This window comes from Camelus bactrianus, chromosome 7, assembly GCF_048773025.1.
Source record: "Camelus bactrianus isolate YW-2024 breed Bactrian camel chromosome 7, ASM4877302v1, whole genome shotgun sequence".
NCBI lineage: Eukaryota > Metazoa > Chordata > Mammalia > Artiodactyla > Camelidae > Camelus > Camelus bactrianus.
The window spans coordinates 11,344,559-11,357,573 of NC_133545.1; the positions used below are offsets into that span (position 1 = coordinate 11,344,559).

The following is a 13,015-nucleotide window of genomic DNA, read 5'->3' on the forward strand; positions in this document are numbered from 1 at the left end:
GTTTGGATCCTGGGCCCCTACATACTGACTATGTGACCTTGGAAAAGTCACTTCCTGTCTCTGTGCCACAGTTCCTTGGGTGATAATAGTAGTTACCCTATGGAGCTGGTTTCTGGTTTAAATGAGTTCTCCTTTGTTTAGTAGGAAGAAGGAAGGGGCCAGATGTAAGCAGTATTTCCTAGTTTGGGTTCCCCAGAGGGCCAAGGGCTCATGAGCATTACTTCCTTAGGGATACAGTCCATGGTAGCAGGCATGATTGAGAAAGGATATGAAGCAGAAAAGGCTGTGAAATTAATAAAACTGTGCATGATCAAGCTTGCTGCCACCGAGCGCAACGAACTGCTTGATCACTGGGACTACTCACTTTAGAAGATGCAGAAACTGTGCCTCACAACTTTCCTCAGGAGGGAGAAGGGAAAAATGTTTCTGCTGGCTTCTGATTCCATTGTCAAATTTCACCCAATAGTGAGTAGCTTCCCAGAAATTCTGGTTGTCCAGGCGTGGACTTGGATGTCAAGTGGTGAAATCAACAGCAAAGTCCTTAGGGCCAGGTGTGACACATGCTCCTGACATGCATAATATGAGATACTGGTTGTTTATATCACTACTATTATTTGCATCATACATATAAACCAAGCATTTCTATAATTAATTCTAAGAAGTGGAAAGAAATGCTCAGCACAGCAGGGAGCTGCTCCTTTGAAAGTTGGTGGTAAGAGACTTTCGGCACCGAGCCTCCCCAGCGTTTAGCTACAGTGGTACACGGCGCTGGCGTGCGGAGTTCAGGATGGGTAGTTCTCTCCGGCTCCTAGTCCTCACACACAGGTGAAACAGGTGCCGTGTAGGGTGGATAGGTCTCCCCCGCTTGTAGACCTTACACACAGGTAAGTTCTGACTGTTAGAGCGGGAGTCCTCAGAATGGGGCAGCCTCTTCTCTCCCTCTAAGAGTGGCATTTAATCCTTATCAGATATACTAAACTAGACCTCGGGTTAAGGAAAGTTATAGTCACATCTACGCAGGCCTCCATCTCCTAATTTTCTTCTTAAGCTCCCAGCTTTTATGTTAAGTTCCAGAAATATATCCCCAATAGTTTTGATTTAACAGGAGACTCCACTTACCAAATATCTTCCAGTAAGAGAAATATATATACATAAACAAGCAGGTATTCCTGTATAAGAGAAAAAATACATAAATACATAAAAGGGTGAGAGGTTGAATTACTACATCCCTTAAGACACATGCAAGAAATGAAATTATTTTATTTTTCATAGGCATTGCATACACATGGTTTCAAAAATAATTTTAAACAATATATTGAAGGGCATACAGTGAAAAGTCTTGCTCGCTTCCCCAGTCTGCCTGCTGACTCTCACCACCGCAATCCTACACGTATTAGTTTCTTAGGAAGCGCCCACAGCAGATGCTAGCAAACAATTTATATGCTCATTTCTATTCCTTTCTTACACAAAAGGCTGAGTACTAAATTCGATGTACTTTGCTTTTCTAAGTTAACAATATAGCTGAGAGATCATCTGTAATCACTAAAGAAAGAATTTCTTAAATCTTTTTACAGCTGCATAATATTTCATTACACAGATGAAACGTAAGTTACTTAACTCATCGCCGATCGATAGCACATTCAGTTATCACTATTTTGTTATGACAAAAATTCCACAGTGGATAAAATTGTGCTAATGACATAAATGGAAGCACTGATTGAGACTAGGGTAGGGGTGGACGGCTGATCAGGGGAACAGTGAGGTGGGCAGTGCTGGAAAGGAGACACAAGGACATCTCTGTGGAAAGCTGGGTAATAACACAGTGAAGTTGGGGGCTGTGAGGGGGGAAGGAAAAGAACCCAGAAGTGAATTGGAGACCTGGTGCCACAGAAGGAGACCCAGGAAGGAAAGTGGCCAGGAGAGGATGAACAAATGAAGGGGACAGGAACAGGGATGAGGCATCAGCAACCTTGAAAGGACTGAAGAACGTGAGAAATGCAGAGAGAGGGACAGAGGCTGCCTCTCCCCCCACGCTCTGCACTCCCCTCAGCCCAGCTACCCAGCAAGGCCACTGTCCCTGCCACTCCAGCTCCCGGCACAGCAGCTCCACGGCCCCACATCCTCTGTGGCAGCAGCACAACCCAGGTGCTATCAGGTGAGAAAACACCTCCTTCCTTAGCCCTTCCTCCCACACCCTGAGGAAGTCCACAGATTAGAGGTGTGTCTGTATTTTAGAAAGTCACCTCTGCAACTGTAAACGAGTCCAGACTGTGGAGTGAGTTCATTCTCTAAACTTTGCCACCAAGAAAATATGCAGAGAAGTACTAAGGCAGCAGGACTCTGGGACAGGAAATCAAAAGAGTATGTTTGAGCCACAGAAGAAACAGGAAGCTTTATGCTGTCAGAGGACACAAAGCACAGGGCAGTTTACAGGACGATGATTCAAGAACCTGGACTCAAGTAGTCATTCATTTCTGGAGTCAGAGAATATTTTTCTTAGCCTTTCTCATTCAAAAATCTAGATATGACATATTTTATTTTAAATTTAATTTTTAAATGTTTTATTTTGAAATGAATCACAACTTCAGAAAAGTATATACATATATACAAAGTGAATTTTTAAGTAACAACCTATCATTAAAACTACAGTTAAAAACTATACCGTAACCTTAAAAAAAAAAGCAGCGATCGTCTAATAAGACAGTAAAAAATTGAAATGTAAATCTTCTACCATACATCTGTACATAATAAACATTAGTATTTGGGCTTATTCTTACTTATCATCTCTTTCTTTTACTTTTTTTAAATTTGCATTCTTTTGCATTGAAGTATACTTAGTTTACAATGCTGTGTCAATTTCTGGAAAATTACCGTAACTTAAAAGGCTTCTGTTGCACACAGATTATTTGATGACGATTACGATGCAACACAGAGATAAGTACTTTTCAGATCATTCTAGAATCCAGAAGATGTTAAGAAGTGATATGCCTTAGGGCAAGACTAGTTCCTGAACAGATGACAGCAGCGCTTCACTCCATCTCGAAGTGCCTCTATGACTTTGTCGTTTCGGAGGGTGAAGACGAAAGGGTTGAGGAAAGGAGCCACTATTGAAACCATCAGGGAAACAACCCCGTTGTAGTTGGCTGCCTGGGCTTGCTTGGGCTTCACATAGAGGAACAAGTAGCCGCCATAGCTGACCACCACACAGGTGAAGTGGGAGGCACATGTGGAGAAGGCTTTCCTGCGGCCAGAGGCTGAGGGGATCTTGAGGATGGTGGAGATGATGTAGGTGTAGGAGACAATTGTAGGGATCAAAGAACCAAAAAGAACGAAAACAGCCATTAAGAAGAGGATAAACTCTATGAAAAGAGTATCATTGCAGGACAATTTGAGCAACTGCCCTCTGCCACAGAAAAAATTGTTTACCATATTTGATTTGCAGTAGGAAAGCTGAAATGTGGCATAAACTGGCCAGATTTCAAAAAGGAACCCAAACACCCACGACACAGTCACCACAATGTTGCAGGTGCGGCTGTTCATGATGACGTTGTTCCTCAAAGGGTTGCACACAGCCACGTAACGGTCCACAGCCATCGCTCCCAGTAATGCAAACTCTAATGTACCCAAAGAAAGGTACCGATATAGTTGCACACCACAAGCTATCAAAGATATTGCCTGCATCCCAGGGAGAAGCAATCCCCAGAGCATCAAGGGGACGGCAACAGATATGATCAGGATCTCTAGGACAGAGAGGTGCCCGAGGAAGAAATACATGGGGGACTGCAGATGTTTATCAACACAGACAATCACAGTGGTGACTGTGTCTCCCATTACTGTCACTGAGTAGAAAAGGATGAAGGTAGCTAGCAATACATGGCGTAATTCTTGAGAGCCAGGGAAGCCTAAGAGATAAAATTCAGTGGCACCACAGTAATTCCCCAACATTTAGTTGTGAGTACTTGTTCCTTCTGAAATCTAGAGAACAAAAGAGAGATAACACTACCACTGACCTCAAAAAGTGGAAACAGTTCCGGGTAGAGAAATGACTCCCCTCCTGTTGACAGCCTCCAGAACATGACCAGGAAGGGTTCATGCTCTCCTGTTCCCCCAACATGGTCAGGGCTAATTATTTTTTTTAGAATATACACAATATATGAAGAACACTGAATTTGACCAAGATGAGCCCAGTCATCAAAGCTATGCCATAGGCGAGACAGCCAGCCCCCAGTCCAGCATGCATGACCCGCATCTCTCAATCCACAGGTCACCCTGCCTCCCACTCTGGTCTTGAAGAGGCACCCAGTCCACCTCCTGACAACAGGGTGCTCCTTTTGACCACTACCTCCTTTCCATCTGGAATGAAACTCCCTGCTCCACCACATGCCTTCTGTCCTCTGAATCTGCTCCAGGATAGAAGGGCTTTCCTGCCCAGTCCTACCCAGAGCTGGTTCTGTGTTTACTTTTTCATGACATTGAGTCCCTTTGCACTATATTTGTTTTAAAGCTTCTCCTTCATGTCTATCATCATTGGCATCACTGTGGGCATGGAGGTAGGAATCGCTTTGAGGATTTTCTGTAAGAGACTGAGGGCAAGGACAGAGTCTTCCTCAGTCTTCTGGTCAGCTAGTTGCCTAGCTGAATTACCACTTTCTTCCACTGTATTCTTGGAAGTGAAAGTCTGCTTTGCTTTGCTCCTCAGTGAATGTGTCTTCTAATAAAACGCAGACTAACCAGCAGCTGGGCTTAGTCAGTCAGAATCCTCTCTCTCCCAGACTCTGATACCACTAATCACCAGATTCACAGGAGGAGTGTGTAGAGGAGGGCACGGGAGGAGTTCCCAGCCTCAATCTCCACCTATCCCACATCGACCTCCTGTTGGGACCGTCACGCTGGGACTGGGAGACAACAGTCTAAAGGTTCAATTTCAACATCCCCTGCCTTCATGACAGCTCAAAACCCTAGATCCAGCAGGGAGTTAAGGCCACCAGATGGGAACTCTTGGTCCAGCCCAGGCCCTACATAGAAGTGGTCACAGGCTCAGTTTAACAGAACGTTCAGAAAGTCTCCCCAGAGCCAATGTTCCTTCTACAATCAAGTTTTTCCTCCAAAATCATATAGAAAAGTAGTAATTTAGCTGTCACCGACATGAAATAGACCCAAGGACCTGAAACTCGTAGGATCTGGGCTCCATCCCTCATTTCCTTCATGCCTTTGCTCAAGTGCCCAGCTCCGGGAGCCCTCCTTCATCATCTGAAGAGAACATACCATGCTTTGCTTTCTATCACCTCACTAGGATCTATTTATCTTCTCAGCTCTCATCATCGAAAATTATGCTTACTTTTTGTTTACTTTCAATCTCTATTTTATAATGAAAGCAGAAATTTTGTCCTACATGTTTACTGTTTCTGATACTTGTTGAATATTTTTGAACGAATGATCAGTGACTCAATCAATAAAGGGAAAAAATCTATGGACAAAGCTTACCTAGTCCTGGATTTGGCCAATTTTGAAGCAAACCACCCTTCTGTCTTGACTGAAACACTGCCCTGTCAACATGCAGTCCTCTCTCAAGATCCCTTATGAAAGGCAGTTGGGTAACAAGGGTAGATCTGCTGGGAGAACTCAGTAGTCTGCCTTCCACAATTTCTGTTTAGCCAGGACCAAATGAAAAGAAAGAAGAGAGGAGTCTCCTAACCATAGCAAGGAGCTGTGCATACGTCTGACATTGAGTCAGGGAAGGGCTGAATCTGCTCTCTGCTGTGCAGGGGAGTTTGGAGATGAGCCCATCCTTCAGGCTGTAGGCGTCCTTGTTCGAGACATCAGCCAGGCCCACAACTTCCTGTCCTGATCCCCTCCTACTCTCTCCTTCACAGAGGGGAACTCCTGAAAGCTACCCACTTCCAGAGGAGGGCACTGGCCTGGAAAGCTCTATGGCTCCCCAGGCCTCGGCCCAGGCTGCCTCCTGTCTGACTAGCGCTGAGCGTGCTCCGTGGGCCAGAGCAAGCTGCTGCCGTCTTCACTCTCAGTGCAGGAGAGAACCGCTCACACCAGCAATTAGGGAAAGTCCAGTAGTGATAGTGCCCTGGGGACTTTCTCCCTTCTTCTTCCTCTTTCCTGCGTCCCCAGGGAGACTTACTGAGGAACTAAATCTGTCCAAGTTCAGGGAAACCCTAGGGATGCAGTCAAGGGAAAGCCAGAGAAACTTTCAGCCCTTCTCTCCTGAGGCTAATCAAATTTTAGAACTCTTAAAAGTTTTTTTTTTTTTAATGGTCAAACTTGAAATCTCACTTGTCAAGAGTCTCTCAGCACCCAGGCTGTCTTCTTCCCAGGTCCCAAGTCCTGTTTTTACCACAAAACAGTTCAAAACAACTTCCTGTCCTTTTCTGTGTCTCTCTCTAATTCCATTTACCTCATAGAGCCTAAGATACCAAGGAGAAGGCACCAAAAACAATTCCAAGATACACATCGAAAGCCCACGGACCAGGGATGGTCAAGTGACCTGAGCAGCATGGTGGACTATGCAGCTCCAAGCTCCTGTCCCTCCAGAGAAACATTACAAAACAAGAAGATCTAACTGTAAGAACTCTGGAATACATTCAATGGCTTATAGTTGGGGGAAGGGTATAGCTCAAGAAGTAGAGCCCATGCTTAGCTTGCACGAAGTCCTGGGTTCAATCTCCGGTACCTCCCCCCAAAATAAATAAATAAACCAAATACCTCCCCTCCTAAAGAAATTTTTTTAATTAAGAAAAAGACTTATAGCAACCAAAGAAATACTGATTCAAGAAAAAGGCAACTTAAAAATGTTAGGAAAGCTTTGTGGTATTTTTATTTACCCTTGTTCACATTCTCCCCAGCTCAGCAGCAATCTTGAAAATGACAGTCTATGTTCTCAGTGTGGGACCCTAGTCTCTGGTTTTAGAGGAAGGAGAACAGACCTTATTTACAAAGTATTATGCATGTCTGTTCTCATCTGTCAGGGGCTACCTGAAGGATTAACGTGACTGCTTGTGAGTTTCACCCAACACAAATTTCACTCAGGCTAAAAAAGCAGTGGGCATCGCTCACACCAGTTTTTGCCTACAAAAAACCTGCAGCCACCAGGAGCAAAAGATTATTGTTGAGACACACAATAGACTATCTAAAGCCTCAGAGGGAAAGTTGGGGAAAGTTTCTTTGAGAAAATAGAGGAAAATAGAGCACTTCGTATACTGGGGAATTTAGAAGACCACACACAAGTAGAGGGCAAGATGCATGTTCATAAAAGACCTGACAAGATCTGAACTTTTTACTTTAGGCAGAATAAACTCAGAGAGAGATCCAGGCACGTTATAATCAGTAAAAAGACAAACACAAAGAGATGATAGTAAAAACAGTAAGAGAGAAGCACCTTGTCACATGCAAGGACTCCTCATGAGATTAACAATCAATTTTTCATCAAAAATTATGTAGCATAGAGGGCAGTGAGGTGGCATATTTAAAGTGTTGGGGGGGGGAAACATAACCAAAAATTCTGCATCCAGCAAAACTTTCCTCCAAAAATGAAAGAGAGATGAAGAAAACCTCAGATAAACAAAAGCTGAAAGCATTTTTTTGTCTTTTGTGTTGAAATAAAAGGTCACTCACTAGACAGTAACTTGAAGCCCTATGAAGCTATAAATATCGCTACTAAAGGCAACTACATAGGCTAATGTAAAGCCAGTTTTATTGCATTTTTTGTCTTTCTCTAACTCCCATTTATTTTCTATGTAATTTAAAAGATAAATGTATAAAAATAATTAAAATTAAATCTATCTATATATTGGACATATAATGTGCAAAGATGTAACAACATAAAAGAAGAGAAGGGAGAATGATGCTATATAGAACAGAGTTTTTGTATTGTATTCAAGTTAAGTTGGCATCAATTCAAACTATATTGTTATAATTTAGGATATTAAATATAACCCCCAAGGTAACCAGAAAGAAAATGTCTAAAACATCTAAAAATATCTAAATATCTAAAATGTATAAAAATATATATACAAAAAGAAACAAGAAGGGAATCAAAGAGTTCAATATAAAAAAAAAATCACCTAAACAATAAAGAAGGAAGTAATGGAAGGAAATGGAGTAATGAAGAAATGAAAGAAAAACATATGACATATAGAAAACAAACAGCAAAATGCCAGAAGTAAGTCCTTCCTTATCAGTAATTTAAATGTAAACGATTAAACTCTTTAATCAAAAGTCAAAGACTGGCAGAATTGTTTTAAAAAATCATCCACTTATATACTGTCTATATGAAACTCACTTTAGATCCAAAGACACAAATAAGTTGAGAGAGAATAGAATGAAGAAAACACTCCATACAAATACTAACCAAAAGAGAGTTGGGTGGCTATACTAATATCAGACAAAATGGACTTTAAGTCAAAAACTGTTATAAGAAACAAAATATATGTTTAAAAAGGTCAATTGAGCAAGAAAATATAACAGCTATAAAAAATATCTGCTCCAACAACAAGTCCCACAATATGTGACGCAAACATTGACAGAATGAGAGAACTACGACAGTTGGAGACTTCAATGTTCACTTTAAATAACAGACAAAACATCTAAACAGAAGATTAACTAGGAAATAGAAGCTTGAACAACAGGATAAACTAGATCTAACAGACATAGTTCATTCTACTCAACAAACACAGAATACACATTCTTCTCAAGTGCACATGGAACATTCTCCAAGATAGGTCATAGGTTAGGCCACAAGTTGAAACAAAGTTAAAAAGATTGGAATCATATGAAGTATATTTTCTGACTACAATGAATGAAATTAAAAATCAATAACAGAAATAAAATTGGAAAATTTATAAATATATAGAAATTAAACAATACATACTTAACCAATGAGTCAAAAAAGAAAGTAGGAAATACTGAGAGATAAATAAAAATAAAAATACAATATACCATACCATATGTGATGCAGCAGAGAAATTTATAACTGTAAATGACTACATTTTAAAAAGTAGAAAGATCTCAAATAGCCTAACTTTACACCTTAAGGAATTAGAAAAAGATGAGAAAACTAAATCCTAAACTAAGAGAAGAAAGGAAATAAAAATTAGACTAGAAATAAATTAAAAGGAGGATAGAAAAACAATAGAGCAAATCAACAAAATCAAGTTAGTTATTTGATAAAATTAACAAAATGACAAGCTTCAGTTAGACTAAGAAAAAAAGACTCAAATAACTTAACTCAGAAAAAAATGGAGACATCATTATCTATTTTATAGAAATAAAAATGATTATAAGAAAACACTATGAACAATTGTATCCAACACACTGGATAAGTTGGATGAAATAAATAAATTCCTAGAAACACATAATCTACCAAGAGTGATTCATTACAAAACAGAAAATCTGAACAAACCTATAACAAGTAAAGAGATTAAACTTGTAACCAAAATCTCCCCAAAAAAGTCCAGAACCAAATGGTGTCACTGGTGAATTTTATCAAACATTTATAGAAGAATTAACACCAATCCTTCACAAACGCCTTCAAAAAATTAAAGAGGAAACTTCCTAATTCATTCTACAAGGCCAGCATTATCCTAATACCAAAGCCATGCAAAGCTATCATAAGAAAAGAAGAGTAAAAGATTAATATCCTTTATGATATAGATGCAAAAACCTTCAATAAAATACCAGCAAACAGAATCCAGCAGCATCTGAAAGGATTATACACCAGGATCATGAGGTCTTTATTCCAGGAATGCAAAAGTGTTTCAACATAAGAAAATCAAAGATTTTAATATAGTACATTATAAAATGAAAAGAACCACATCACAATCTGAATATAGAAAAGGCATTTAATAAAATTCAACATCCTTTCATGATTAAAAACAGAAAACTAGGAACAGAAGGGAACTTCCTCAACATGCTAAGAAGTATTCACACACATGTAAAACAAAATCTCAAAGCTAACATCATACTCAATGGTGAAAAATGGAAAGCTTCTCCACTAATATCAGGAATAAGACAAGAATGACTACTTTACTGCTATTCAACATTGTACTGGAAGTTCTAGTGAGAAAAATTAGGAGAAAAAGAAAAAGTAAAAGAAAGGGAGGGAAGATAGGAGAGAAAGAAGGAAGGAAGGAGCTCAAAGACATCCAAATTAGAAAAGAAAAAGTAAAACTATATTCACAGATGGCATAATTCTATACATAGAAAATATACAGATGACAAAATCTTATAAAGAGAAAAACCTATATATAGATTCCAAAGAATCCACAAGAAAGCTACTAGAGCAAATAAACGCTATGAGGGACTTGCCCCTAATGGAAATCCTGTCTAAGCACTGACCAGTAAATTTTGTTGTGTGTCACTACTGTTCATGGTCATATCTTTTTTTAGATCATTCTGAAAATTCCTTACATAGACATGAACAGACCTAAATTAATAGAAGTAACATACTATGTTCATGAATTTAAAGACATAATACTATTAAGTTGGCAATTCTAGCCAAAGTAACCTACAGATGCAAAGCAACCCCTATCAAAATTCCAACAGCTTTTTTTGCAGAAATGGGAAAGCTGATCATCAAATTCATATGGAATTGCAAGGGATCCTGAATAGCCAAAACAATACTGAAAAAGAAGAACAATGTTAAAGGACTCATACCTCTCAGTTTCAGAACTTACCACAAAGCTGCAATAATTAAAACAGCGGGGCACAGGCAAAAGGATAGATGCATGCCCAATAGAATAGAATTGAGAGTTCAGAAATAAACTCATATGGTCAATTGACTTTCAACAAGGGTGCCAAAAACATTAATGTAGAAAGAATAATTTCTATAACAAGTGGTGCTGAGACACTAAGTTTTCACATGGCAAAGAATCAAGTTGGACCCTTACCTCATGTCATTTACAAAAATTAACTGAAAATGGATCTATGACCTAAATATAAGAGCTAAACCATAAAAATCTTAGAAGAAAACATAGGAGTAAATCTTTATAACCTTAAATTTGACAGTGAATTCTTAGATATGACACCAAAAGCATGACAAACAAAACAAAACAAAACAAGATACATTAAAGTTCATCAAAATAAAAAATGTTTGCTCATCAGAGGATACAATCAAGAAAGTGAAAAGACAACTTACATGAGAGGCTAAAAAATTTGCAAATATTTGCTAAGAGTTTACTAACCAGAATATAGAAAGAATTCCTACAACTCAACCCACAAAGAGACAAGCAAATCAATCAAAAAATGGGCCAAAAGTTTGAATAGACATCTCATCAAAGAAGATATATATAAATGGCCAATAGGAACATGAAAAGATGCACACCACCACCAGTCATTAGGGAAATGTAAATCACAACCTCAGTGAGAAATCACTTCACACCTACTAGGTAGGATGGCTACAATTAAAAACAAAGAGAAAATAACAAGTGTTTGCAAGGATATGGAGAAATTGGAACCTTCATACATTGTTGATGGGAATGTAAAATGGTCCAGCTGCTGTGGAAAACAATTTAGCAGTTTCTTAAAAAGTTAAACATAGGATTGCCATATGACCCAGAAATTCTACTTGTAGGCATATACCGAAAAGAATTGAAAACAGGGACTCAAACACTTATTTGTATGCCAATGTTCACTGCAGCATTGGTCACAATAATCAAAAGGTGGAAAAAAACTAAATGTCCATCAACAAGTGAATGGATAATCAAAATGTGGTATATCCATACAGTGGAATTTTATTGAGCCATAAAAAGGAATGAAGTTCTGATAAAGCCTACAATATGGATGAACTTGAAAATACTATGCTAAGTGAAATAAGTCAAACAAAAAGGACAAATACCGTATAATTCCATTTATACGAAATAGCAAGAACAGGTAAATTCAGAGACAGAAAATAGATTAGAGGTTACCAGGGGCTGGGGGTAGGAAAGAATGGAGAGTTATTGCTTAATGAGTAGTTTCTGTTTGGTGTGATGAAACAGTTTTGAAAACAGTGGTAATGATTGCACAACATTGTGAAAGTAATTAATGTAATTAACTGTACTGAATTTTACACTTAAGATGGCAAATTGGTATTAAAATGGTAAATGTTATATGTACTTACCACAGTTAAAAAAGAGAGAGAGAGAGAGCGAGAAAAGAAAAAGATCTTGAGATGAGGAGTATTAAACAAGGAAGAGAAGGGAGGGTGGGGAGGAGAGGGAGGGAGGACCAATAGCAAACGGGCTTCTGTCAAAAAATTTTCCCTTTATCTTGAAGCCCTCATGAGATCCATATTTCCCAGATGATCTTGGCACTTCCTCTACCAGAGATATCCTCTGGCCATAGATACGGGAACTTTGGTAAGAAAGAAATAGAAGATCCGCCACCTATCCAACCCCATGGTCTGCTAATGCTACTGCCCCTTCCAGTCTGTCCAACAACATTCATGCATTCCAACTGGCTTTTCAGTCATACATTTCCCTTTTAGGTCTTCAAAAACTATGGGGTCACCTCCCTAAGCTGGTTGCTGTGAGAGGTAAAGGGTGAAGGGTCAAAATGCAGGGACTGAAAATTACAAAAATGACAAATATGCTTATCTTTGCTTTTGGGTAATTATTGATATATTAAAAACCAACAAAAGTTCATGTCAAAAATTCAAACTGTATAAAAGAAAATAAAGTTAAAAATCAAATATCTCTCTAGAGATGTTCCATCTGAGAGCTAAATACTTTTATTAATCTCTCATGTATCCATACAGAAATTATCTATGCATAGACTGGATGTATAACCATATACTTTTTTCCAAGTAGTATTTCATCATATACACTGTCCTGAAACTTGCCTTTTTGCCATGTAATATACTGTAGCACATCTAGGTCTACTGTCTTTTCAATAATTTCTTCATATTCTCCTTATGAATATGTAATCACTGTTTAACCATTTCCTTACTGATGGACACTGAGTTGTTTTCAATTTTTGATCATTACCAACAATACTGCAATATAATTCTTGCATACAAGCCTCTATA

General features: G+C 38.9%; 1 protein-coding gene across 1 annotated transcript; it reads right to left on the reverse strand.

The window, feature by feature from the left end:
- Positions 1–1,238: 1,238 nt before the first annotated feature.
- Positions 1,239–8,943, reverse strand: OR9A4 (olfactory receptor family 9 subfamily A member 4). The gene has a single exon (XM_045510964.2). It carries the CDS (start codon positions 3,943–3,945, stop codon positions 3,001–3,003), a length of 945 nt encoding a protein of 314 aa, XP_045366920.1. The 5' UTR covers positions 3,946–8,943; the 3' UTR covers positions 1,239–3,000.
- Positions 8,944–13,015: the final 4,072 nt, after the last annotated feature.

Coding starts and splice junctions, on each gene's coding strand:
- OR9A4 (XM_045510964.2), bottom strand. CDS start 3,945: ATGTTGGGGAATTACTGTGGTGCCACTGAATTTTATCTCTTAGGCTTC.